Source organism: Echiichthys vipera, assembly GCF_963691815.1.
Source record: "Echiichthys vipera genome assembly, chromosome: 11".
Taxonomy (NCBI): domain Eukaryota; kingdom Metazoa; phylum Chordata; class Actinopteri; order Perciformes; family Trachinidae; genus Echiichthys; species Echiichthys vipera.
The window spans coordinates 21,947,658-21,974,124 of record NC_139836.1 but is presented as its reverse complement, the minus strand read 5'-3'; the positions used below and the strand labels follow the sequence as shown (position 1 = coordinate 21,974,124).

General features: G+C 39.4%; 1 protein-coding gene across 1 annotated transcript in view; it reads left to right on the top strand.

The window, feature by feature from the left end:
* Nucleotides 1–26,467, top strand: part of LOC310953421 (ryanodine receptor 2-like) — a gene marked incomplete at both ends in the record, with an annotated part of 60,918 nt that overhangs the window by 9,967 nt on the left and 24,484 nt on the right. The window contains 50 exons of the mRNA XM_083922457.1: nucleotides 881–1,122; nucleotides 2,214–2,406; nucleotides 2,638–2,857; nucleotides 3,085–3,189; nucleotides 3,361–3,464; nucleotides 3,599–3,682; nucleotides 4,727–4,886; nucleotides 5,174–5,321; nucleotides 5,607–5,815; nucleotides 6,509–6,683; nucleotides 6,867–7,075; nucleotides 7,232–7,424; nucleotides 7,753–7,885; nucleotides 8,245–8,359; nucleotides 8,607–8,767; nucleotides 9,029–9,188; nucleotides 9,443–9,529; nucleotides 9,822–10,048; nucleotides 10,220–10,433; nucleotides 10,528–11,154; nucleotides 11,286–11,486; nucleotides 11,587–11,698; nucleotides 11,831–11,971; nucleotides 12,330–12,606; nucleotides 12,784–12,898; nucleotides 13,146–13,278; nucleotides 13,667–13,770; nucleotides 14,019–14,154; nucleotides 14,729–14,915; nucleotides 15,782–15,890; nucleotides 16,576–16,696; nucleotides 16,932–17,101; nucleotides 17,537–17,757; nucleotides 18,166–18,256; nucleotides 18,359–18,499; nucleotides 19,500–19,663; nucleotides 19,972–20,050; nucleotides 20,281–20,370; nucleotides 20,638–20,775; nucleotides 20,868–20,945; nucleotides 21,521–21,596; nucleotides 21,705–21,828; nucleotides 22,033–22,148; nucleotides 22,506–22,582; nucleotides 23,319–23,440; nucleotides 23,658–23,707; nucleotides 23,917–23,977; nucleotides 24,342–24,589; nucleotides 25,728–25,809; nucleotides 26,237–26,367. Coding sequence (XP_083778583.1) covers nucleotides 881–1,122; nucleotides 2,214–2,406; nucleotides 2,638–2,857; nucleotides 3,085–3,189; nucleotides 3,361–3,464; nucleotides 3,599–3,682; nucleotides 4,727–4,886; nucleotides 5,174–5,321; nucleotides 5,607–5,815; nucleotides 6,509–6,683; nucleotides 6,867–7,075; nucleotides 7,232–7,424; nucleotides 7,753–7,885; nucleotides 8,245–8,359; nucleotides 8,607–8,767; nucleotides 9,029–9,188; nucleotides 9,443–9,529; nucleotides 9,822–10,048; nucleotides 10,220–10,433; nucleotides 10,528–11,154; nucleotides 11,286–11,486; nucleotides 11,587–11,698; nucleotides 11,831–11,971; nucleotides 12,330–12,606; nucleotides 12,784–12,898; nucleotides 13,146–13,278; nucleotides 13,667–13,770; nucleotides 14,019–14,154; nucleotides 14,729–14,915; nucleotides 15,782–15,890; nucleotides 16,576–16,696; nucleotides 16,932–17,101; nucleotides 17,537–17,757; nucleotides 18,166–18,256; nucleotides 18,359–18,499; nucleotides 19,500–19,663; nucleotides 19,972–20,050; nucleotides 20,281–20,370; nucleotides 20,638–20,775; nucleotides 20,868–20,945; nucleotides 21,521–21,596; nucleotides 21,705–21,828; nucleotides 22,033–22,148; nucleotides 22,506–22,582; nucleotides 23,319–23,440; nucleotides 23,658–23,707; nucleotides 23,917–23,977; nucleotides 24,342–24,589; nucleotides 25,728–25,809; nucleotides 26,237–26,367 — 7,661 coding nt within the window. The remainder of the gene's footprint in view (nucleotides 1–880; nucleotides 1,123–2,213; nucleotides 2,407–2,637; nucleotides 2,858–3,084; nucleotides 3,190–3,360; nucleotides 3,465–3,598; nucleotides 3,683–4,726; nucleotides 4,887–5,173; nucleotides 5,322–5,606; nucleotides 5,816–6,508; nucleotides 6,684–6,866; nucleotides 7,076–7,231; nucleotides 7,425–7,752; nucleotides 7,886–8,244; nucleotides 8,360–8,606; nucleotides 8,768–9,028; nucleotides 9,189–9,442; nucleotides 9,530–9,821; nucleotides 10,049–10,219; nucleotides 10,434–10,527; nucleotides 11,155–11,285; nucleotides 11,487–11,586; nucleotides 11,699–11,830; nucleotides 11,972–12,329; nucleotides 12,607–12,783; nucleotides 12,899–13,145; nucleotides 13,279–13,666; nucleotides 13,771–14,018; nucleotides 14,155–14,728; nucleotides 14,916–15,781; nucleotides 15,891–16,575; nucleotides 16,697–16,931; nucleotides 17,102–17,536; nucleotides 17,758–18,165; nucleotides 18,257–18,358; nucleotides 18,500–19,499; nucleotides 19,664–19,971; nucleotides 20,051–20,280; nucleotides 20,371–20,637; nucleotides 20,776–20,867; nucleotides 20,946–21,520; nucleotides 21,597–21,704; nucleotides 21,829–22,032; nucleotides 22,149–22,505; nucleotides 22,583–23,318; nucleotides 23,441–23,657; nucleotides 23,708–23,916; nucleotides 23,978–24,341; nucleotides 24,590–25,727; nucleotides 25,810–26,236; nucleotides 26,368–26,467) is intronic.

The following is a 26,467-nucleotide window of genomic DNA, read 5'->3' as shown; positions in this document are numbered from 1 at the left end:
GTCCATTCCCCGGCTCTCCCTTCCTCCTCAAGCCATTTCTCATTACATCACTTTTACTTCTTGTTCAACTGAATGCCTCATTAGTATATCTGCTTTCATTCTCATTTCCTTTCTCATCCATTTTCCATCTCTTCTCCATCTCCTCCTCTTTGCCCACCACATTTAGTCAATTCTTCCAGATGCTCTTTTTCCTATTCTTTTTTCTTTTTCCATTCTTCTGATCCGTTTTTATCCAATCCCCTTTTGCACAAATTTCTCTCTGTGTGCTTTTCCCATTCTCTCAATTACTTCTGTCTTACCTCATGCCCTCACTGTCATGAGAGCTCTGTCAAGGGCAAGGTTAGTGTCACTATATGAACTGGCATTTAATCTCAAGACACCAGCCAGATTTAAATCCAGCAACATATTGGTGATTTTCTCATCCACATACCTCACCATCTTATTGTTTGTCATACTCTGCTCCTAAATTATGTCTGGTAATCCAGTTTCAGTATTGCTATTGGGTGGCCAAAAGGAGAACATCTACTAGAGCTTGTTTGTTTGTTTGTTTATTTATTTTAATATTAATAACAGTGCAATGTGCTGTGCCCCTGAGTTATGCTCTGTGTGGACTGCAGAGTCCCAAAAGTTCTGCATAAGGGAAATGCAGTGTGTGTCTAGCACTGTCTACACATGAATTATGTATTCAATTCAATTTCTCTCTCTCAGTTGGTGTTGTTTAACTCACTCCAGTCATAAATACTTCCCATTTTATTAACTTACCATAATCATTTTGCAATATAACTTTGGAGACCTATCAATTCCCTGAAATTAGTATTGGCAATACAACTTTTTTGCTGTTTTGTTTGTCTTGGGTACTCTGCACACTACTCCACCACAGCATGAGACCAAACATCTTTTTGGCTTTGGGGGAAGACTCAGCCCAGCATCGGAGGTGGTACTATGAGCTGGTTGTTGATCATGTCGACTCCTTCCTCACATCCGAGCCCACACACCTGCGTGTCGGCTGGGCTCGCACTGAGGGCTACCAGCCCAGGCCAACAGGAGGCGAAAGCTGGGGGGCCAATGGCGTGGGAGACGACCTCTGCTCGTATGGCTTTGATGGGCTTCACCTGTGGTCAGGTGAGGATGAGATGAAACAAGAGATAAAAGGTTAAGCCTACAGTATAAGTAAGACTGGGGAACTCGCTTACTGAAATATTATCATGATTATTTCAGTGTTTCGTTTTGCTGCGGTACAATTGTGAGCAATTCAGGGTTTTTAGTAGTTACCAGATGTACAGTGCAAATATACCGTAAAGCCTTATATCTGCCAGATGTGGCTCTTATGCTTGGATGCCAGAATCCTTCCGCTATCTCAGCTATCTACTGTATTTTGCAAGGGTACTATGCCCTACATCCAGGGTTAAGTGTTGCCCAAGATGATTGTATTTGGTTTAAAGAAATATAAACAAGCCAGACCCTTTATATCAGAATGTTAACATGTGCAGCCAGACTATACTGCAGAAGATAGGCCAGCTGAAACTGTTTTTTTTTTTATTTACACAGAAAATATTTAAAGGAAAAAACAAAAAAGATAAATTACCCCACACAGAGTTGTGATTTGTATTCTGTAATCATGAATAGTTTTAAGAACTAAAGTTAAGCAACTGCATAATAGAAACAAAGGTCAAAGAATTGTATATTGCTCCACATAATATTTTGAGGCAGATATAGTTATCTGGAGATATTACAAAATGGTACTAGTTCAAATTAATCTTAGTGCATTCAAATTATGACATAAAATGACATTTCTGGGAGATTTACCATGAATAATTAAAGGGAGAAAGGACAAAGAAGTTCAATAAAATAGATGCATTTTAATTTGCCTTTTTAGAAAGCTTGAAATCTCAGTAGCCATTGAAATAACAGACTGCTAGTTCAGCGACATTTATTGATCCAGAGAGAGTCAGTAACATATTATTGCTTGTTCCTTTATTGCTGCATAGAGAAAGGTTGGGGCATAATTAATTAGAATCAGTACTAATGCTTGCTGTGACTGATGCAGCAACAATACTGTTGATACAGATTTGTTTATGCCACATTAAGGTCAATTCAGAAAACAGGAAATCTTCAGTAAATCCTTCACTCTCCAACAAATGTGTTGTTGCATGTAAATGCTGTCTCATTTTGAGTTGAGGAGAAAGCAACAGGCTGTGTCTTCTGAATCTCAGGCTGCATCGGCCGCCGAGTGAGCTCTCCTTTCCCTCACCTACTGAAAGATGATGATGTGGTCAGCTGCTGTCTTGACCTAAGTGCTCCCTGCATCTCTTTCCGGGTCAACGGCCAACCTGTACAGGGCATGCTGGAGAACTTCAGTGCTTATGGACTTCTCTATCCTGTTGTCAGCTTCTCTGCTGGAGTCAAGTCAGTAGTGGAGATGTGTTTTTCCTTAATTGGCCTAACTGGCTCAAAAGTTAGTTTGTTTTCAGTAGGCTGTCCCTTTTCTATACTGAAGAGTATAATAAATGTTAAAGAAAAGTGAAAAGTTTACTGAAACATGATGTCTATGCATTTTTGTCTCACTTTGTGCCTTTGGCTCTCTGTCAGGACCTCAATTCATACAGGTGTCTTCTTTGTCCTGTTTCTGGAAATCAGGGTTCGTTTTCTGTTTGGGGGACGGCATGGAGAGTTCCGATTCTTGCCCCCACCAGGTTTTGCTCCCTGCTCTGATGCTCTGCTCCCGAGAGTCAAGCTAAAGTTAGAGCCATGTCAGAAATATATTTTGGATCATGGAGAGGGGAAACAAGAGCTCATTGGCCCCATAGTACCTGCCACTCCGGTGACCTTTACTCCCACACCAGTAGACATCAGTAAGGTAAAAAAACCCAGCTTACTCAAACAGATTAGAACAATAATTCATACTTTTAGTTTATCAAAGTGATAATTACTAACTTTTTGTACAGGTGGATTTAGAAAAATAGATTACATCGGATATACGTACATTTGTTTTCATATATCTAAGTTAAAGTTGATCCTTTGTGTTCAAATATACCATATTAATGTAAATTAATTACTTTTCCTGTACTTGTATTACCTTCATAGGTCGTATTGCCTCCACAACTTGAAAATATCAGAGAAAAAATTGCTGAGAATATCCATGAACTCTGGGCAATGGACAAGATTGATCTTGGATGGACACATGAACCTGTAAGAAACCACAAACAACATTCATTATTCAAATAACTGCATAAATTGAATAACGAATAACCGATATATAACCTTGTCATGTAGTATAACAGAAAGCTTGTCTTGAAACGACGTGTCCAGCTTGCTTCAGTTGTACTTGAGGCTTAAAAATGATCTGCTTTTGTCAAACAGGTGAGAGATGAAGTTAAGAGGCACGATCCGTGTCTGGTGGAGTTCTCCAAGCTGTCGGAGCAGGAGAGGAACCAGAACCTTCAGATGGCTCAGGACAGCCTCAGGTGAGCTCTACGACCTGCATCGTACAATAGACAAAACTTGGAAACTCGGAAACTTGGAAACTTTCTAAATTGTACATGTTTCGAGGCTTGTTTCCATTGTTGGTGAAGGTTTTTGTTTGTTTTTCCTTCTGGAGGACTCTTCTTGCCCTTGGTTTCCATATTGGTTTGACTGATGACCGTGCTGAAGAGAAAGTCAAATATATGAAACTATCCACCAAGTATGTACATGTTTAATTGCATTTTGTTTGGAGCCCTTGCAAATGAACAATTTTAATGAATACTGAAAACTGTTAATGCTCATCTACTGTAAATCATCATTTATTTTACAATAATCTTTGAAGAGTCGTTTCCAGAGGTGCTTAGTAACGCCTTACATTTACTGCATTTCATGTATATACTTTTTTTAGTATATTGTACTTGTCAGATTATTTTTTATGTAGCATACTTATACCCTTACTTGGATATATTTTTAGAGAAAAATTATTACTACTTTGTTACATTTGGATGCATTCATCACGCTACTTTAATTCATTATTCTATCGATTCATTAACCCCAGCGTACAGTGCAGCAGGCTCCAGATGTAAATGCTGGTCTGAAGTCAGTACATCAGAGAACTTTGCTGACACTGAGCTGACAGAGAGCAGTACCTATGTGTGTCTGTTGTGTTGATGCTAATAAGTTCAACAATAACGTATATCGTGCTTCAAGCTAATGGTGTGCATTTAACTAATGATGCTCCTGTAACCTGATGAAGAAAGACAGAAAAGGAAAGACCAAATCATACGTCATGGGAAAAAAGACAAACTGATATAATGTCAGATTGTCTTTCTCTCGTTAAATTGAAGAAGTTAACACAACTTTATTTAATAGACAAATGCTCAAACATTTTAATTTAGTATGAATACAGACTGTGAATATTGTGTGGCGTAAATGTGGCAGGTTATCTGATCAGGACATGATGACTTCTTATCACAAATAAATACAGGCGTGCGTTCACTGCTTTACCTTTATCTCAGGAAGATCTGTGGTTGAAATAATTCCAGGCACAGCCACATCAAATAAAAAACATGGAGACAAAGCAGTAGTGTGCCGGGGTTTATTTATTTCTCAAGTTACTCATACTTTTGTACTATTCACTCAAGTAATTACTTTGATGACTAACTTTTACTTGAGTACTTGTTTTTGCAAAGTTACAGCATTTTTACTTTCAACTATTCCATTTCTTGACACACTCATGTCAATTTTTTTATTCCTTTCTCAGGTATGAACAGTCCAGTGGCTATAGACCTGCCCCAGTAGACTTGAGCCAGGTTTTTCTCAGCCCAGCCCACGAAGAAGTGATTCACTTGCTGGCAGAGAATGATCACAATGTATGGTCCAGAGAGCGTATCAAGCAGGGATGGACCTATGGAGCCCAACAGGTTCATGTTCTGTGCTTCATTACTGCATTGATCAGACAATGCTGGGCAGGAATTGCATTTGGAAAACTTGTTATAATATTGTATATAATCTCACTCAGAATTAGTCTTGTTTCTGTTTCATTTAGTATTAAGAATATAGTATATGAGAAAATATTCCTTTTACTTTGTCTCTAATGCTCAACATAGAAATGCACATAATAACAACATGTGCTGGCAACCCAGACACTGATCTCTGCTCTCTGACAAGTGTATTTGCCCATTTTTGCTCTTTGCGTTTGTATTTTTAGGATGTAAAAGGGAAACGGAGTCCATACCTCGTGCCTTACAGCCTTCTTGATGAAAGGAGTAGGAGAGTGGGTAGGGAGAGTGTCAGGGAGACTGTCTGTACTCTTCTGGCCTATGGTTACAGCCTGGAGCCTTTCAACCAGGAACAGGGTATGTCGCAAAGCCCTGTCATCAATGTTATCAGTTACAGTTCGTTTCACTTTTGTTTATTGTAACCAGAATAAGATGCATGTACTGTATGTTTAACTGAGATAATGCTCTAATTGTGAACAACTAATCTAATTAGCATTTTTTTTTTTTACAGAATATTCATAATATTGTACAATTGTCAATTTTGTTTGTACTGCAAAGATTTACTCTATTTGAGGGTCTTGAAATGCAGATAAGTTAATATTTTTGCAGATAACCAGAATTTTCTGTTTCTTTGGTTTACAGCCACGTTATCAAATCCATGTCTCTTCTCTGTTGAGGAGTGTAGAGTGTTCAGACCAGATAAATCCTACGCTGTGACCCGGGGGAAATGGTACTTTGAATTTGAAATGGTGACAGATGGGGATATGAGAGTGGGCTGGGCCCGACCAGGCTGTAGCCCAGATAAAGAGCTCGGCTCAGATGACCAGGCATATGTCTTCGGTGGATTTGAGGTAATATACTGATTCAAATTTGGCAGTTCATGACAACGTTGTTGTTAAAACCACAATAAGCCCAAATCACAGTTTTACTTTGTTAGAGCTCCAGGGACATACTAAATCATGTTTTATGTTACTCTCACAGTAACAGAATTACAATATGACTTTCCAATAAAAAGTTAAAATCTTAAAACAGGGGTGTGTTTTGGCTGTGATCATTAATCATGCCACAGGATTCTTTGAAGCGTTGACACAGAGACAGAAGCTTGTCTAAAAATAATATCCGTCTGCGAGGAATTGAAATTAAGCATTAGAGAGCCAAACAGAATATCTCACTTCAACATGTAAGTTGCCCATCAAGGCACTATTATCTGAATTCATCTTGTTGATTGACCAAAAACACAGCTGTAATTAAGGTTTGTGTAACCTGGATTAAACAATGGGTGCGGGGGAACAGTGCCAGTTTTTGCTGGATTATTCCATATAATTTGATATTAATACACACATTTTTTTATACTTATCCTATGTAACATGAGGGAAAAAGACAAGCAAAGTGCAGCAAAGCCAGTGTTATCTACAGAGTTGAGTCCGACAATCCTGTTAGCTCATCCTCTGCCTTGTTAGTTCTTTCACCTCTTTTCCTGTTTGTGTGAGGCTTGTACACATCTCTTTTTCTTTGTAACTCCTTGTCTTCATTTTGCGCTTTAGGCTCAGTGGTACCATCAGGGCATTGAGCCCCTCGGACGTCCATGGCAGAGAGGCGATGTGGTGGGTTGCTTGGTGGACATGGCTGAACGCACCATGATGGTCACGCTCAATGGAGAAGTGCTGTTTAATGACAGAGGATCAGAGCTGGCTGCCAAGGATTTTGAGATCAGAGACGGTCTGGAAAATAACTAGTTATAGTTATTGACTTATTACAATGTATTTCACATACATAGTTACTGTACATTTATCTTAACATAGTAGGAGTATCTCTTTCCTGAGAAAGTCCAAACTATATCCAAGAAGTGCATATATTTATCACACTGATATTTTTTGTGTTGTCTCTCCCTGTATATTCCAGGCCTTTTGCCTGTGGTCAGTGTTGGGGTGAACCAGGAGGGGAGGCTGAACCTGGGCCGCCAAGTGGGCTCTCTGCAGTACTTTACTGTGTGTGGCCTGCAGGAGGGCTATGAGCCATTTGCGGTCAACATGTGCAGAGACCCGGCCCTGTGGATGAGTTTGAAAAAACCTCAGTTCACCTCCATAATGCCTGATGATCACAACTTACAGGTTAGTTTCCCATAGGCGTTATTTTACCTTGCAGCTTGGTTTATGTATTCTCAAGCATGTAGTATGGTGCAGTAGCTCAGTGGGACACTGGGTCGCTTATAGCACTGGTTAATTGACAGCACTGATCCTGAAAATCTTGTTCAAATCTTATTCAAGGTCACTAGAGTCAGTGGCTCAAAGGATTCCTTATCAAGCCTGAGGGTTTCTCAGCGGTTGTTTGCACACCACGGTGGCGGCACTGAGATGGGCTTTTACCGGCTCAGCATGTCCATCGAATGCGCTGCCATCCTGCAAAGCCCTGTGGCAAGTGTGCTTCCTGTGGCCTCCAACTCTGTCTCTCCAGGTTCAGATATTACATTACATCATATCATATCATAAACAGTGTGTTCAAATTAGCCACAGACATCTGACTTCATAAAAGACCATCATAAGGGTTTGGTTCACCATAAGCTTAAACAACAAATTATATTATTCCTGATGCAGAATGGAGGAATTGCATAGCCATTTCAAGATCCAAAATCCAGTGATTTAAAGTATGTGAGATCTGTGCAGCTGTTCTTTTCAGTTGCCAAGATTCTCCACTATCCAGATTACTGATACTCTACCATTTTGACCTTGATGTATTCTGCTCAAGCTCCCCAGGGCCCTTCTGTAATTAATTCGTGTTGTCCTTTTAGGAAGGAAAGAGCAGGAGGAGTTGGACTCTGACTTTGAAGTGCTGATGAAGTCAGCCCACAGCTTTGCTGGCTCAAGAGATGAGCTCAATCATAAAGATCATAGTCACGACAAAACTTCAAGATTAAAACAACGGTAGGTTGTAAAAAAAACTACAACTGGGATCATTTGTATTGAAATGCATATCATTTGAAAAATGGAAGAGTAAGGACAAAAAATGAATATTTAGGTAATCAGTGTTACTTTGTTTAGAAGAATAATGTACCAGCTATTTAGAAATGTTTTGTTTGCTTGTCTATATTTGTCTGCCAGGTGATTAAATGACAAAACTCAATGATTGAAGTTTTTCCAAATGAAAACAACGCAGAACACAGAAAACGGCAAATGAAGATTGATTAAAGAAACAAACAGGCTTTCTTTCTCACCGCAGTCACAATTAATCAGTAATGTTCATGGTGCTGTGTACAGATTGTTGTGCATTTCTCTTCCCAAAGGTTCATGCTGAAGAGGACTAAACCAGACCTCGTCAGCAGCAACTCATCTGCACGGCTGCTAGAAGATGTCGTAGTTGACAAAGATAACCATGATCACCTTATCCAGAGTTCTAGAGTAAGACTTTCATTTTCTCATCATCATCTCATCTCTTCATAACCACAAAACATACAAAACAATCTACACTAATTAGAAAACCAAATATGTACCATTATTTCTAAATAACTGAATAATTCCCATAAATAATAACAAAATAACATTGTGCTCCTGGTTAATATATGTGATTACCAGTCACAATAAAAAATGTGGGATGCCGAATGCAAATTCAAATTCCAAACAATGACACCTGCCTTGTCTGTTTCAGTATTACTACTCAGTGAGGGTTCTTCCAGGCCAGGAGCCCTTCAATGTGTGGGCAGGCTGGGTGACCGCAGACTTTCATCAACACGATATGACTTTTGACCCTGAAAATGTCCTCACAGTGACTGTCACCCTCGGAGATGACAGTGGCAAAGTACAGGAAAGGTTTGTATACACTATATAAGACAGTTATATTGTCAGTATGGGTGATTTCCCCAAGAATTCAAAATATAAATTGTAGACAGAGATGTTGTTGATTGTTGTCCTGATTATCATTCTACTGTATTACTGTAGAACTAATTATTATTACTAAACTTCAGTGCTATAGTAACTCTTTTGAAAACGGATTATCTTGTCTTCTTTTAAGTTTTCATGACAAATTATCATCAAACTGCCAATTAAAAATATCCCTATTGTTTTGAACAGTGTGAAGCGATGTAACTGTTACATGGTGTGTGCTGGAGAGGCAACAGGCCTGGCTCAGAGTCGGAGAAGCGCAGGGTTGGAAATTGGCTGTTTAATCGACACAGCCACTGGGCTGCTCACCTTCACCTCAAGTGGATTGGAGATGGCCACCTTCTACCAAGTAAGTAACGTAAGAATCTATTTGATGTGTTAATACTAATCAGTATTTTTCTTGTCCATTTAGGACTTTTTGTTAAAATGCAGTACATATGAATTGTTCAAAATGTAATACGCATTAAACCTCATATTAAGATATGTCGGTTTCATTTAAAAAAAGAATACACACTAAATAACTTATATATTTATAGTGAGGAATGTTTAACTTGGAGCATTGCACTATTAAACTGAGGTTGTATTTTTTCCACTGCTAATCAGGTGGAAGCCAGTACAAAGCTGTTTCCTGCTGTTTTCGTCAAGCCAACCACGAGCAACATGTTTCAGTTTGAACTGGGATCTATCAAGGTAAAGGAAGAAGTTTTCATATATTGTTTATCCCTTTTCTGCTTGTGATCATGATTTAAAAAGAAAAGAAAATATTTATTAATTTGGATGAAATGTTGTTGACTGATTGAATTAGTATTTAATAAAGTTGCAGCTCGGAAAGTAGGTTAACGGTTCAGTGATGAGGAGTTTCTGCTCTGCATATTACCATTTTAAATCTCAATCATTGTTTCCACCTGCTTTATAAATCTTTCGTGGTTTGGTACAGCTTTCCATGTATTCTGTACTTTTTTGTGTCTTACCCTCGATCCAGAATGTGATGCCACTGTCAGCAGGTTTGCTTCGCAGCCAAAGAAGGAATTCAACTCCTCAGTGTCCTCCAAGGCTTCAGGTCCAGCGTCTTAATCCAGTTTTCTGGACCAGAATACCAGACCGTGCATTAAAGGTGATGGTGGATCGGCCAGAGGAGCGCCACGGCTGGAGAGTCCAATGCCATGAGCCCCTTCAAGTCATGACCCTTGAGATCCCTGATGAAAACAGGTTAAGGGGCTGGAATAAATATACATCTTTGGAATTGGGCTTGCAAATTTAAATGGACAGGGTGTGATGCATGTGCTGTTGTTAGTGTATAACGTCATCAAAAATGTGACAGGTTCTTTTTAACTAGAGCTCTAATTTGAAATTGTGGTCCCTTTTTGATGACATGTCTAGGTCTGTTGACATTTTGGAGCTGTTGGAACTTGATGAACTCTTGACCTTTCACCACCACACTCTCCTCCTCTACTGCTCTTTATGCGCCCTTGGAAACACCAGAGTTTGCCACGCTCTCTGCAGTCACGTGGACCAATCCCAGGTCCTTCATGCCATACAGAATCCCCACCTCCCTGGCCCACTCCGCTCTGCATTTTATCAGCTGCTTATTCAGGTGATGCTTGTTTGAGTTCATGTTTTTTCTTTATGTAACGTTAATCACAGAATAGTCTTTGGATATTAATCAAACAAGTGTTCTTGCTCTTTAGGTTCATCTCAGCAGCCAAACTACAGCATGTCACATGATGAACCATGAATACATTGTGCCTATGACTGCCCAGACCAGAGAAATAACGCTATTTCCCAGCCCTGCTCATGCTGTTAATCGGGAGAATGGTCAAACTCCAGAAGGCATTTCCAGCTCTAGTCTCAGCACATCCCTAAAACCACGGATGCATTTCTCTTCTCCTTGTTTTGTCAGGAGTGATGGGTTGGAAGGAGACGGTGTAGGTGACATAGCATGCACAGACAGCCCAGAAATCCCTCTGGACATATTGAATGACCTGACTGTGGAGATGCTGACTGCTGGAGTATGGGCTGTGGGTCGGGGTGTGAGGGATCCTGTGGGAGGCAGCATTGAGCTTCTGCTGGTTCCTCTAATTAGACTGTTCTACACCCTTCTGGTAATCGGGGTATTTCGGGATGAGGACCTAGGGAAAGTTCTGAGACTAATAGAGCCGGGAATCTTCTCCGTATATGCCGAAGCTCTTGAAAAGGAAGAGGAAGATGAACAATCTAGTGATGATGAAAAACAATGGAAAGGGGGTCACAAAAATGGTGACACCCCTAAACAAGGACTTCTTCAAATGAAGCTTCCAGAAGCTGTCAAACTTGAGGTAAATTAACCAGCACATTTCTTTATAGTTTTGATGTAATTTCGGATTAGCTTCCCATGCTGTGTTGTTGTTTTTCTATAAGAAGTTAAACATGAATCATAAAGGAATATTTAATACATTTCTGTCTCCAGCTCTGCCGCCTGCTGTCCTACCTGTGTGATTGTCAGGTGCGCCACAGGGTAGAGGCTGTGGTTGCCTTCTCTGACAACTTTGTAGGCCAGCTGCAGGAGAATCAACGCTTTCGCTACAACCAGGTCATGCAAGCATTCAACATGTCTGCTGCTCTCACTGCCCGCAAGACCAAGGAGTTCCGCTCACCTCCACAGGAGCAGGTTTTGGTTTCTGCTATGTTTCAGGAGATGTGAGCTTTAAAGGGAAAAAAAACCCATTAAACTGATTATACTGTTTGTGTCACCTGTGTCCTGTCTTTAGATAAACATGCTGCTGAGATTCAGAGAGAACGAGCAGCAGGAGAACTGTCCATGCCCAGTGGAAATCCAACCTCTCCTGCAAGACTTTCATAACCTCCTCAATACACACTGTGGTTGGAACATTTTGTTTATCTTTGACTGATATATTATTATTTTTCATTAAGCCAGAGAACTATGAAAATGCTTTAAGATGGCACTCACCATGATTGCAACTGAGGACATCTCATCTGGTTGTTATTGTGCAGGCATTGAATTAGATAGTGACACAGAGGATGAAAAGGGTGCTGAGATGTCTCTAAAAGATCGACTTCTCAGTCTAGTGGTGAGAGTTATTGGACTGAAGAAGACACCCATAGAAGTGGAGGGGAGTATATCAAGGAGTGCCAGTAAGTGCATTGATGTTGTGAAAGCCCTTTCTTTGTCTCACTTTATATGTTGGGCCTATTAATTTACGTGCACAATAGATCGTGCAACAGTTTTTGGTTCAGGATCAACACCATATAGAAACATAGCTGAGTTGCAGTAAGAGAGGTGATGGGTGAAAGTGAATATTTAAATGAGAATATCCCATATTGACCTCCCAGATTTTATGTTGAATTCAGCCAGTAACATATCGACTGTAGCAGGTTCAACAAAATATGTGTGTTGGACAACTAGCTAAAAATGTAACTAAATTCCAAAATCTAATAACATGACCTATTCAGTCTCCACTCTTCTACTTTTATCACTACTTCATGTCTTCAGAGTCCCTCAAAACACTAATTTCTGAGACCATGGTGCATTGGGCTCAAGAGACTGAGATAGAGGACCCTGAACTGGTTAGGGCTATCTTCTCACTGTTGCATCGCCAGTATCAGGGCCTTGGGGGCCAAATGGCAGGGCCCCTCTGCAGAGCCTATACGATCAGCCAGACATCGGTGGAAGACACAATGGCTCTCCTGTCCTCCCTGAGCCAAATCCGCTCCCTCCTCAGTGTCCGCATGGGAAAAGAAGAGGAGAAGCTGATGATCAGAAGACTAGGGTATGTAGAGATTTGTAATGACAAATGTGTTTGCTTTAGTCAACACCTTGAGTATTATGATCATGTGTATTCATAAATACTGATTCATTTCTTCATATATCCATCATAATATTGTGTGTGGTGTGGAAAAATTACAGTTTTTTGTCATTGTATTTACATGCACTACTTTATGTACAGGGACATCATGAATAATAAAGTTTTCTACCAACACCCAAACCTAATGAGGGCATTGGGCATGCATGAGACTGTGATGGAGGTGATGGTCAATGTTCTTGGAGAAGGAAAATCAAAGGTGAGAGATATAATAGAAATATCTGGTGTGAATGAGGATAAAATGTGTGCAACAAAGAAATTCATTAGTTGGTTGCTTGAAAACTATATTTACGGTATTGTATTATTATTAGTAATAAGATAAAGATGGAAAAAGCCTGTCATGCATCATTAATAAAGAAATACTCTGCTGCAGTACAATCAGTTATGTTGTTAACTGACCCATGTCTCGCTCCTCTCTATAATCATGCATTGATTTCTTTTGTCAGGAGATTACCTTTCCCAAAATGGTAGCCAGCTGCTGTCGTTTCTTGTGTTATTTTTGCCGCATCAGCCGTCACAATCAGGGAGCCTTGTTTGACCATCTCAGCTACCTGCTGGAAAACAGCAGCGTCGGACTAGGTAAACTTTCAATAGAATGTACTACAATGCAGTTACCCTTCATTACGCTGTAGAAAACGATTTGTCAAGTCTATAATGTTAAGATTTCAGGAGAGAGGTGTTAATTCAACTCAATAGTTTTTTACCTTAAATTTTAAGCATGCAACATTGAACGTTTCAAAAAGGTAGTTTGCTTAGGTAAACTGTATTACAGGACTGTTCTTTGTATTGAATTACACAGATATGTCTTATTGTCTCTGGTCCTTTTGCTAGGACTTGATTTTGCACTGAATACCATAACCTTGTGAAGGTGTTAGGATTTTGTCCACATGCTAAAAAGCCCAAATATCTTGACATCATATATAGTTCATGAGTTGGTGTTCAGATTGTTTTATACCTTCGCCCTTAGCTTCACCATCCATGCGTGGGGCAACTCCTCTGGATGTGGCAGCAGCCTCTGTTATGGATAATAACGAACTGGCCTTAGCGCTGAGGGAACCTGACCTAGAGAAGGTGAGTTCATATTCTGTGCCTCCCTCTAGGGTACGGCTGTTAATAGTCTCCATTACAGTATGTCACATAAATACTGTAAGTGCTCTGGTCTGTAACGAACATGCTCTGCCATTCTGTATTATTTTGCAGTGTCTCTCATTTCACTCATCTCTGTTATTAAAGTTCGGGTTTGTGTTCTGTCATTGTCTGTGAAATTAGTTTTCTTTGCTGTACCCCATTAGTTGTTTAAATCTGTCTATCCTGTCCAGGTGGTTCAATACCTCGCTGGCTGTGGTCTCCAGAGCTGTCTGATGCTAGTGGCTAAAGGCTATCCTGATATCGGATGGAACCCTGTCGAAGGCGAGCGTTACCTGGATTTTCTACGTTTTGCGGTCTTCTGCAATGGTAATTTGTTAGTTCTCCCATTCAGAGAAAATTCTGTATTAGTTTAAATTACATTTCTGTAAAATGTATTATACTAACTGTAATAATTTTTTTTAATTTATGAATTCAGTTATACATTTGACTTCTCTATTCAGGGCATTCAACACTTCTTGGATCTTCATATGGTGCTAGAATAGCCAGAACCAAATACACAGTTAAAAAGGCACAAGAGGCTGCATCATGTCACGCTCCCAATTAAATAAACTATTTTCAATAGGGGTAATTAACCCTGTGGCTCTGCTAATATTGCTTTTTTTCCCACTTGAATTGTCCTTGAGGCTGTTTATAGTTCAGGCAAAGGGGATTGGATTTCCATACCAAGTGCCTCTGAATAATTTCAGCTGTACCTCCTTTTCTATTCAGTCCATAAGCTGTACTTATATTGACTTGGGTATCGTTCTTTTAGTTGTCTTGGTGTGTATTGATTTCAGTTCCTATAAAATCAATGAGAATATCTGTGAGAAATAGGATCTAAAACAAACAAATGCTCTCACACTTGGTTGGTGTTTATTTTATCTGAATTTCTTGACCACAGGTGAGAGTGTCGAGGAGAATGCTTACGTGGTTTTGAGGTTGCTGATTCGTCGGCCTGAGTGTTTTGGCCCTGCCTTGCGAGGTGATGGGGGAAATGGCCTCCTAGCAGCCGTGGAGGAAGCCATCAGGATCTCAGAGGACCCTTCTATGGACGGATCTTGCACTACCTATCTGTCCAGCAGAACACTGTCAGTATAAGTTGTTTAGACTGTAACATATTTTTCAGGTGTGTGCAGGTTATGTGCTGACACAGTATTTATTTATTTGTATTAAAAACTTTATAATTCTGCATACAATATTATTTTGCTTCTCTACTTAAAAAATGTTTTAAGATTGTACACACAAAGGGTCTATGCATGGGAACTAGTTTTGAAGGTTTTAACTCGCAGTAGGCAAGACTACAGATAGTTTTTGTGCATCACATTTTATTTTCTTATTATTTATTTTGTAGTGTAGAGAAACAAGTTTTTTTTTTTTATCAATTTCTGCTGTATCATTTTCACTCCAATTTACTGGTATGTAGAATCACAAGCTAAACTTAATCAGCATCAAGAGATTTAGTTTGAAATTAATGTAAATGGCATCCTTTTTGTAAACGGCATAGAACGTTTCCTAAATGTATTAAATCAAGCCTGTTTAGCACTGTGTTTTTATGTCATAATAAGTCTCAGGAGTAATTTTCTCTCAGGCTTTTTTGGAGTGTTTCTTGGCTGGAATGCAGCATCTGTGTTCAGCCAACCTCCCCTTGGTAAATGGAGGTTAAGTATGCTAAATGAAATAATACAACAGTTTATTGAAACTGATTATTTTTAAGACGTGTTATTCAGGATGTATGTGGGGTGGGAGCTAAACACTGCTCTGTCTGCATATCTTCTATTGTAACTGTCAGAATTCAAAAATAAATATTAAGGTCATTAGAAATTAGGGGGAAAGATTTTATCTTGCTAATGGGTTGCTTTATTTAGGGATAATCAATCATTTGATTTGGTTATGATAAATTATTTATTTTAGATCATGACAATCTCTTGACTGTTATGATTGTTTCCTGGAACAGAGACATTGTCCAGGACAGTGCTGATGATCTCATTCACATGGGACACGCCATCATGACCTTCTACTCGGCCCTTATCGACTTGCTGGGACGCTGTGCTCCAGAGATGCATGTGAGTGTTTCCTAGCTTTCAGAATCCTTAAATCACATCAATATTTGCTGATGTCTCAAACAATAAAGCCTAATGGAAAAGTCTGCAAACTGATTTTTAAATAAGTCGAAACGTGCCAAACAAAAAATGTTTATTGCTGTACCTGATCCACATACTATATGTTTATACTGTGACACTTTATGGATTTTCAAGAACAGAATTCTTCAGCTTAAACTCCATTACACTGATATTCTAGTTGTACCACGCTAAATTATCATATATAGGTGGTCTGCAGCGTATATCAAAGCTTTAAAGTCCTTGGTGCTATTTACTGGAAATTGATATTGATTGACTAATTGAGTGTTGTGTTGCATCTTGAAAAAGTGCATGAACAAGTAAAATTATATTTTCAAAAAACAAATGAACCGAAGTCTTACCCTTTCAGGACATAACAAGAGGTCTTACACTACAATGTTTTAGAAAACTTCACAGAGTTTCTGAGGTTTGACACAAATTACATTTGTATGTCAAAATGGACTCCAACTCAACTGTAGAGAGATCAGCCTACATCCTTACACTGAATATATGATATTATACAATAGATGTATATAGCTATGTCTTTTATTTGTTACTGTATTATGGGAATCCCTTGTAAATTACTGACAAATAATTTTTTGACAATGTTTTGTTCTGAATATTTGTCCAGTTGATTCAAGGAGGGAAAGGAGAAGCTATCCGCATTAGAGCCATTCTAAGGTCACTCATCCCCATTCAGGATCTTGAGGGAGTCATCAGCATCTCCTTTCAAATGCCTTCAGTCTCTAAAGGTAAAATGAGCCAATCTTGCATCACTACTGTAAATCCAACTTCTATTATGCCATTGTACATAAGTCTGCCTTGTATGGCTGCCTAATGTCCCTATGACTCTCTTGTCACCATCCAGTACATGATGCTGACAATAGCTGAGTCTGGACGAGGGATCGGCACACATTGTATAAACATAAACGAAACACATTCTGTCAATATGACCTTTTGATGCTTGTTTATCATTTATTTGTCCAGATTGTCTAGTGGTTGAGCCTGACCTATCCACAGTGTTCTGCCCAGACCACAAGGCAGCTATGGTTCTGTTTCTGGACCGGGTTTATGGCATTGAGGACCAGAAATTTCTTCTCCACCTGCTAGAAGTTGGCTTTCTGCCTGACCTCCAGGCAGCTGTCTCTCTTGACATTGTGAGCATAGATTTTTATTTCCCTGTTCACCTGCTTGATAGATCCTGTGTAACACTGTAGGAGTGACCTGTGACTTTGTATTAGTCCAAGCTGCACCGTCACTGAAAAATATCCACTTCTCTCCCCTTGTCCTTAGCATTCACTTCGCCATATCATAATATTACTGTGATTGTTGACTTACGTGACTACATGAGACTTGGTTGTCTTAATTTTTGTGAAAAATATTTGTGCAATTCACTAAGGTGTTATCTGCTTTGTAGCATGCATCTCTCCTGACTTTTCAGCTTTAATCTTAACACATCTCTATTTTCTCTGAGAAAACCTTTTTGCATTCCTGGTCATGGCCCCAATTTCCTCTTGCTGCTTCCTTATTTCATCTTGTCTGTTTAGTTCCACTTAGTTAAATGTAAGTGTAACGTTTCTTTTTCATTGCAGGCTGATTTCGGATCCGGTGATATGGCCCTGGCCCTCAACAGATACTTGTGTACATCTGTGCTTCCCCTACTTACCAAATGCTCAGCTCTCTTCTGTGCTTTAGAGGACCATTGTTTGCTGATGGATTCTCTCATCCAGGCAATCTACAGCCTCTCCAGGGCACTAAGCTTGACCAGGGCTCAGAGAGACACGATTGAAGATTGTTTGTTGGCTGTGTGCAGGTAGTGCTTTCAGTTGGTATGATGAAGCAACCTACAGAGTTGGAGTTCTGTCTCTGCTAGGTTATCATTGCAAAGATTTGTTACCGTCTTGTCTGCAGACGGAATATCGATTTTCTAACAATTCCCTGATAGATTATATATGTTTTGTCTTGTTTTTGGAAGCTGCATCGTCTGTGCTCTACCATTTTTAATTCATGAATTATTGCTCCATTAGCTTCCTGTATCCATGGACTTGATTGGGTTTTTGCTGTTTGACAGAATCTGTCTTGAGAGAAGAAATTAGAAACTACAACACATGATTTAGTGATGCAGACACATCAGTGCACTCTTATTCCCACTCATTATATTTAATGAATCACTATAAATAATGTTTTTTTAAAGTCATTCTATACTCATTGATCTCTTCAGTAAACTCCAACCATCTATGATGCAGCCTCTTCTTCGACGTCTTGTCTTCGATGTTCCCCATCTAACGGACTACAGCAAGACGCCACTTAAGGTAAACAAATTGTAGTTTACTACGGTATATGAGAAAAATGTGTTGATGCACCAAATAAAAAGATACATTTTATTGACTTTGGTCAAAACCTTAATCTACCAGCTCTTGACAAGTCACTACGAGCTGAGGTGGAAGTACTATTCGCTAGCTGGAAGGCATGGTGACCAGGGCTTTGCCTCTGAAGAGGAGCTCCATCTGTCTAGAAAGTTGTTCTGGGGCGTGTTTAAGGCTTTGCCAAAAAAGGTAAACCATGTTGAATACCTGTGTCAACCTTAATGATGTTGAAATTGTTTGATGATTAGAATGTTGTCGTAAAGTTTCCGAAGTTTCATTTTTTGACAGTGTTATCCAACTATTGATTTATCGCCTCTCCTTTTTTCATCCTCCTCCAAGTTTATTTCAGGAGAGACATCAAAATCCTTATTTGATTTTCTCCTATAGCAAACTTTAAGAAGAACCTGAGTGGAGAAAGTTACAGCACCCTTGAGATTAAGAGTATATTTTTCATATTCTGGTTAAAAACCTCCTGAACTGCTGGAAATGTGAGAAACATAAGCAATAACTGAGTTTTTCCTCAGATGAATGTATGTGTGCACCAGCATATTAAGTGTGTTATTGCTGGCTTAAACATCGTGCCAATGAGAAACTAGGTTTCTAACAGGGGTAAGTGTTTGTGTCCAAATTAATTTAATCCAACGGGCTATTGAATTGGAATCAAATAAGATAAGTTTCCTCAGCTGTTTGTATGATTCAGACAAATGCTCAAGAAGCAAAAAAAAGGTCAAACATTGTTACTGTTCCAGTATCAGCCAATTGCGGAGTTATAGTGCCAGTAACGGAATTAGATTTCAGCTCTGCAATGTGCCACATTTGGTTCAAATAACCTAGTTTCATGTGTGCATATGAACATGATAGCATTTTTGAAAATTAAATTCTTATATTGTAGAATAGATTATAGAGTATATTGATATATATATGTATCATTCCTTCTTACTGTCGAGGATGCTGACAAACAGTTTTTTTAAAGAATATTTATCTATTTTACAGATATTGGAACAGGAGGACAGAATGTTTAAAATGAATTATTACAGTGTTTACACCCTATATTTTATCCCAGTAATATTTGTCCCAATTTTGGCCACCTTCCCCTGACCCTGTCTTATAATGTCCAATGCTGTCCCCTTTTTTCCCCTACCTCCCACACTATATTTGCAAAAAAAACTTTTTTACCCCATCTCTACAGGTCTATGAGCCTCAGTTATTCAGATTGTGTGTCCAATGCCTGGCTGCAGTGGCCAAAGCCCTGCCTCCTGACCACATGGACTCAAATTATGTGTCCCATACTGAGAGAAAAGCCTCGATGGACACAGAAGGACACTTTGACCCCCAGCCTGTAGATACCTCCAAGTAAGATACTAACCAGGGATATTTATTCATGTATTTATTGATATTTTTATTCATTGCTTGATTACGGATAAAGCTATTTATTTATTTATTATGGATAAAGAATAGCACATGATGATCTCTGATTATGATTAAAAGTGTAAGCTATAATTTGTTTGACAAAATTAACTTTTGTAAAAAGTATTATTCAAAGGGGTGTGGATATGAAAATAATTATTTTTATTATTATTTATTAGCCATTAACACAGTTGTATGTATGTGCTACTGTGCAACAGAGCTACATGATGTATAATTTATTTTCCCTGCACTAGCATGTCCGTGCCAGAGAGACTGGAGTTTGTAGTGAACAAGTATGCCGAGCATACTCATGAGAAGTGGTCACTGGACAAGGTAATATCACAATAATTATAACTCATGTGAACGGCCTGTTGAAGCTGACAAAGTGGAGTTATTGTATTATATCCTTGTCAGCACTTAACCACTTAAGAATAAGTTCACAGATAATTTCTCTGCTTGAAAGTGTGAAAACATCTGTCCATGTTATGTGTTTGCGCTAATAAATTAGTCTCTGCATACGTATGTATCATTTTCGCTGAATATGTGTGTGTTATCTCTGTCAGTTTGCCAACGGCTGGGTTCATGGGGAGCAGCTATGTGAGAACACCAAGGTTCACCCTCTCCTCAAGCCATACAGGGCTCTGGCTGAGAAGGTAGAGTGAGAAGTTAAAAAAAAAGGAAAGAAAAAGAAAGCAGTGAACTGAAAAATCTCAGAGGCACTAGCGTATCTGACGTGGTGTTTGTAATATAAAAGATTAATATGCCTCGCATTGTGGTCTTTGGTGTATGGTTTGGACAACAAACTTCTTTCAAGTTTAAATATGAAAGTAGTTTGAGCATGGTTTGCTCTCCTGCCGTCCTTCAATAACCTACAAAGTTCAGTTTTCTGAGAGTTTATCTGTTGTTTGTGAGTTTTCTAGGAGAAGGAGGCATACCGCTGGGCCATTAAAGAAACAATAAAGAGCATGCTGACCTTTGGATGGACCATAGAGAGAACCAAAGAAGGAGACACATTTGGCACACATACCTGTTCACGCAGAGTATCTCAGTCTGGACAGGTACATGTACTCCATAGTGTAGACTCTGGTCACCAAACGTCTGTTTTAGTTAAAGTAATCCTATTCAATCACCCATCTATTGTCTGTCCCAGCTTTCTTTTGAAGGAGCATCAACATTTAGCCCCAAACCTATGGATGTGAGCAGCATCACCTTATCATGGGACCAATGTGTAAGCCATTCTTTTCTTTTTTTTCGGCTTGCTGTTCTACTCTAATCCTGGCACACAATCTGCAGAGGTTGAAACGCTGGCCTAATACCAGTGTTGTGTGCATGTATAAGGCAAATACATTTTAGCAATCCAAATAATATCTTTCATGTAAACAGCGCTGTAATTGTGGCTAACGTTAATGCAGTCACAGTCTAATTCCGCAGACATAACTCTGACACAATTTTCAGTGCCTGAAAAGTGAAGTCACCTTAAAAAGATAAATCATCTACCATTGGTAATGTTCGGAGTGCTGTGTAATCATGTTTAGGGTACAGTACTCATTTTCCTTGATGCATTTCCAAAGTAGTTTCCTTGTTGTAAAAGTGGGCAGGGACTCTCCTACTGATCCATTAGGACACTCTCTGCTACTTTAAAAGCAGAGTGAGAGGAGCTCAAATGTTTGGTCATTATTTAAACCTGCCCAGCTTCTGCATCTCTGGCAAACTTGTCTTTAGAAATTTTACTACCAAACCCATGTGCCAAAAAATTGTAAATAGATTTTACTCTTTTCTTTTCTTGTGTTTCTATCTCTATAGGCTATGGTTGAACAATTGGCTGAAAACTACCATAATGCCTGGGCCAAGAGGAAGAAATTAGAACTTGAGAGTAAAGGTACAATATCATGGGGTCAACAATATTGATAATGATAAGTCCTGTTCTCTAAGGGAGCACGGAAAAGCTCACAAAATTGCAATGCAATTGACCGATTTTTGCCGTCAGGAGGGGGTGGCCATTCAATGCTGGTCCCCTATGATACCCTGACTGCTAAGGAGAAGACCAAATTCAGAGAAAGAGCCCAGGATGTCCTCAAGTTCCTTCAGCTCAATGGCTACACTGTGTGGAGGTGAGTACAGAATGAGCTTGTGATTGCAAGAGGGCAATGTGATACTGTGTGTATGTGTATTAGGCATTGTTCATTTCACAGTGGTGTGCAGGCAATTCTAAAAATAAAACATAGTCCAGATCATACAATGATTATGGTTAGAGCTCACTGTCTTTTTGAGCAGTACCATTTCATTATCCCTGTGTGATTTCACTTCCTGTACAGAGATCGGAAGACAGCGGATCAGGACTTTCCAGCCATCGCCAGCTGCTTTGGCTACACTCTCCTTCAGCAAGTGCTATCATACACCGAGGATGCCCAAGAGCACATGTTGGAGCTGGGTAACATTAAAGTGTTCATTTCATTTCTTTCGGCCATAACATTCATGAACATAAAACCAATAAAATAACTTTGACATTATACATCCCAAAGGTATGAGTACCTTGTGTAGCTAACACTGTAAAGCTCTGAGCATATCACTGGGCCTTGCCTCTGGGACTTGAATCATTTTATCAATAATGAGCAACAGTCTCTTGAATCTAAATTCAGTGAGTCTACCTCAGGGTAGTTTTGATCTAACCATCACAAAATAGCTCACAGCAGGCCTGGGTATGTGAAGCTGTCTGTCTTATGTGAAAAGTGCATGTATACACTTTGATTGTCTTTGATTAAGTATTTCATTGGGTTTTTCTTTCCAGAGGTGATGCAAGCCAGAGGACAGATGTCTAAGGGAGAAAGAGCTCCGCACCAACAGCCAATTCATTTTTTTCCCAAGGTTTGCCTCAAATCATATTCATATCTAAACCAGTTGAAATCTGTCTCATATGGAATCTCTAACATGTAGCCCCCTTTCAAATCCACTTTTTTTCTAATTTCATTTACGTCATCTAATTAGTTTTGCATGATGGGCGCCATGGGCAAGCCCTCCAAGTAAAACCCTTTGTGGCCATGTAATTTATTTAACCATTTTAGAAATCCATGTGGGCGTGTCGACTGCCACCAGGACTTTGATTAAAGTTTCCCACGCTGTTTGCCTCAAAGGAAGCAGCGAATATAAAGGATTTATTTTTCATTGATAGGACGCACTGAGTCAGACCCAGTCAGCTAATAAGTGAACAGTCATGCCTCAGATCTCTACAGCCCACACCTCCCATGCAGCCACACGCATCTCCATCTCTGTCTGTCTATCTGTGAATTGCCAGTGCTTCATAAGAAGAGCTAATCAGGTGAACTTTTTCCCCCACAGGTTTTTGGGTCCATCATTATAAACTCATGTTCAGCAGGCAGGCCAAGAGCTGCTTTTGTAATTCTAGTCATGATCACAAGACATTTGAATTAGCTGGATCAAGGGAAACTGTGATGAACTAACAAGTGAAAAACAAGATATTCACAGTTGTCTATTTGATGGAATGGTGCATCCCTAAAAAAATGTCTTTAAATTATACATTTCTCTCAGAGTGTGATACATGTTGATTTATGAAGTGACCATTGGCCCTTGCATCATTCAACAGGTTATCCTTCCTCTACTGGAACAATATGTAAAGGACCACCGTCTGTATTTCCTTTCCACTTCTCTCTGCTCAAATGGTAATATAAGCCATGCGTCAAAAAAGGAAAAGGAGATGATTGTAAGGTATGTGTCATCCCTCTCAAAATATACAGTAGTTTAAATTTTTCTAATGTTCTTGCACATCATATTGTATTGGAACAATTCCTCAGGCATGTTTTGCATAAATAGAAGTTTTTGTTTTTTTTAACAGAAGAAACCTCATTCTTCTGATTTGGTGTCCTGTTATTACTTTTTCCACTCCTCGCTCATTACTGCACTTGTCTTTTCTTCTCACATCCAGCCTCTTTTGTAAGCTTGCAGCTCTAGTAAGACACAGGATCTCACTCTTTGGTAAGGATGGTGTGGAAATGAAGCTTATTCAGACATCAATTTGTCCCACTTGTTCTCTTTCCTCTCTTTTTTTCCCCTTGGTTTGCTCTTTAAGACAGTTGTTTGAAATTCTTTGTTTTTTTTGCATATTCTGTAGTTGCATATCTTTTTGTCTGTGAACATTTACATTTTGGATTAAGTGAGTATATGTGTGTGTGTGTCAATTCTAGGAAACGAAGCCTCATCGGTTGCAAGCTGCCTCCATGTTTTGGCTCAGGCTCTTGATACCAGGTAGCTAGATGGCACTACGGTCACACTGCCTGAATCGATCTCCTTGCGCTGCCTGCGGTCACATCAGTGTCACACCACCGTGTCTGAGGATGAGATGACTGGTGTAATTGAGCCACTGATACACTGATGCTATCTAATTGTGGTTGATATCACTCTTAGTCCCTGAAGCCTGACGCTAGAAGTAGGCTCAGCAGAGATTGTTGTCATTTAGCCTTGTCTGGCGGATCGATTAGCAACTGATTTAGTTCCCTTAACTGGCTTTATTGTAGCTTGCCAAAAGAGACAATACATGACACCTTTAACATTTTAATTCTTTCTTTTAATTCTTTACACAAAGTGCCATTTTCTCACCCTTTGGCCTTAGGATGTTGGTGAAGTCAGCCCCAGAGTCCATCCAAACATCACTGCATTCCTTCTTTGAGGCAGCTGCAGCTGATCTGGAGATGACCGTGGAAAACCTCTCTGTGACCTTGGTCTGTTTGCCTCAGAGTAGGAGTCAACAGGCTAGAGGAGTGGCCAAGGTTCTCAGCTTCACAACCACCATTCTCCTCCCAACCCTAACTTCACTCTTCCATCATATTGGCAACCAAAACTATGGAGTTGACCTCCTGGGTAAGGACGACCTTGATGTAGACCAGTGGCCAGGGTTACTTGGAACAATTTTGGCTCAGCACATCAAATTTGAAAAAATAGAAATCATGATTTGATTTAAAGAAGTCAGCTGTAACATCTGGACACTTTGTTACAGTTATGTGGGTGAAAAATAGTTAGCATGCAAGCAGATAGGTTTAAACTGTTGCAAATAGATTTACAGATGAATGGTTAAAATAATGCATAAATGGTTGAAGCAGTTCCCACAAACAGATTTGAACAGGTCAAATAATTAGCTTAACTTGCCAAAGTAACGTTAATGGATAAACAGTTACAACAGTTAGCTAACTCAAAAGTATCAATGGTTGAAATGGTTAGCTAGAACAGTAATAACAAAAGTAATTTGCTTAAACGGTTGAAATATTTATATAAATATTTAAATTTATCCATGAACAGTTAAAATATTTGGCCAAATGTAACAGTTGAACTAGTTAGCTTAAAGTCGCTAAAAGAAAAATGGTTGTAACATTCAGCTTCACTCCAAGTAGTAGTAGAAGTACAAGTAGTGGAAGGATTGCCGACCAGACCAACCTGAATATTGATATTTCAGCAATGAAAATTACAATGATAATGTTGTTCATTTGGAACTTACACTGGGAATTGTTGAAGAGTTATGTGAGTTCATCTGACAGGGCTCTGGGGGTACCTCAGACCAAAATATGTCTCAAATTATTATATGTTGCATTTTACATTCTAAAATGCACCCCAATGATATACAATTACAAGTATAAAGTACCTTACTGTACCTCCACAGTAGTTCGTATAAAACCACCACCACCAAATGTGTTTTTAGTGGTCTCGTTTCCCTCCGTATGTTGTGTAGTTGGATGGACAGCTGGTTTCCACAGCCCTGAAATCACTCAGGGACACCCGCCCCTCCACTTCCTACCTTCTAGATCTTTGAAATCAGCTCTCATTAAGTGTCTGTCATGGTCACAGAGGAGCAGGAGCATATTGTCTCCCTCACTAATATCCGACCTTCCAGGAGTCATTCATTACCTGAATCGGCAGCCATCCAGCCAGTCTATCTCTCTGTGATTGTACGCTATCAGCTTTCCTACTCAGGATCTCAGTTTTAAGAATCACCTTGTCTTTTCAGTGGGGAATATCCAGGTGTCCTGTTACAGGATTCTCAACAGCCTCTACTCTCTTGGCACCAGTAGCAGCATCTACATGGAGGGGTACTACATATACTGCATTGTGATGAAATTTTTGCTAATGATGTTTTCTGTATATACCTTATTTTTTTTCACATTTCTGATTAAAAAAGGTAGTTCCTACTTGTATTGTATAGTGTACATACAAGGCTTGATCATATAGATCTTAGAAATGCTTAAATACATAATTGTCCACCCTTATTGAATATGCATTATTGCTTTACAAGTACGTATTAAGGCTATTGAAAAATGCATTACGGCCAAGGTTAGATGGGGGGAAATATTTTGAACCTGGGACATAAAAGAAAGTAGCTCACATCATACATATATCATATATCATATATCATACATACATATATCTTACATTTGTTAGTCTACCCCATATATTTTGATAGGATTTGGACATTATATAGCCTCATGCTTGCATTTTAACACAGTATTTCTAACACAGGCAGAGGCCAGCCGCAGGTGCTTGTCTAGCCGCCCTGACTGGGACTTTTCCTGTATGCTTCCTGGAGCCATCCCTAAATCAAAACAACCCTTATTCCATCTACAACACCATGAGTTCTTCTGAGAAAGAAGGTGATAAACAAACACACTGCATACACACTGTGATTTCTCAGTGTTGTATCTTTAATGTCAGGCTCCTTGAAAAGCTCTCACCCCAACATCTTAACCCCCC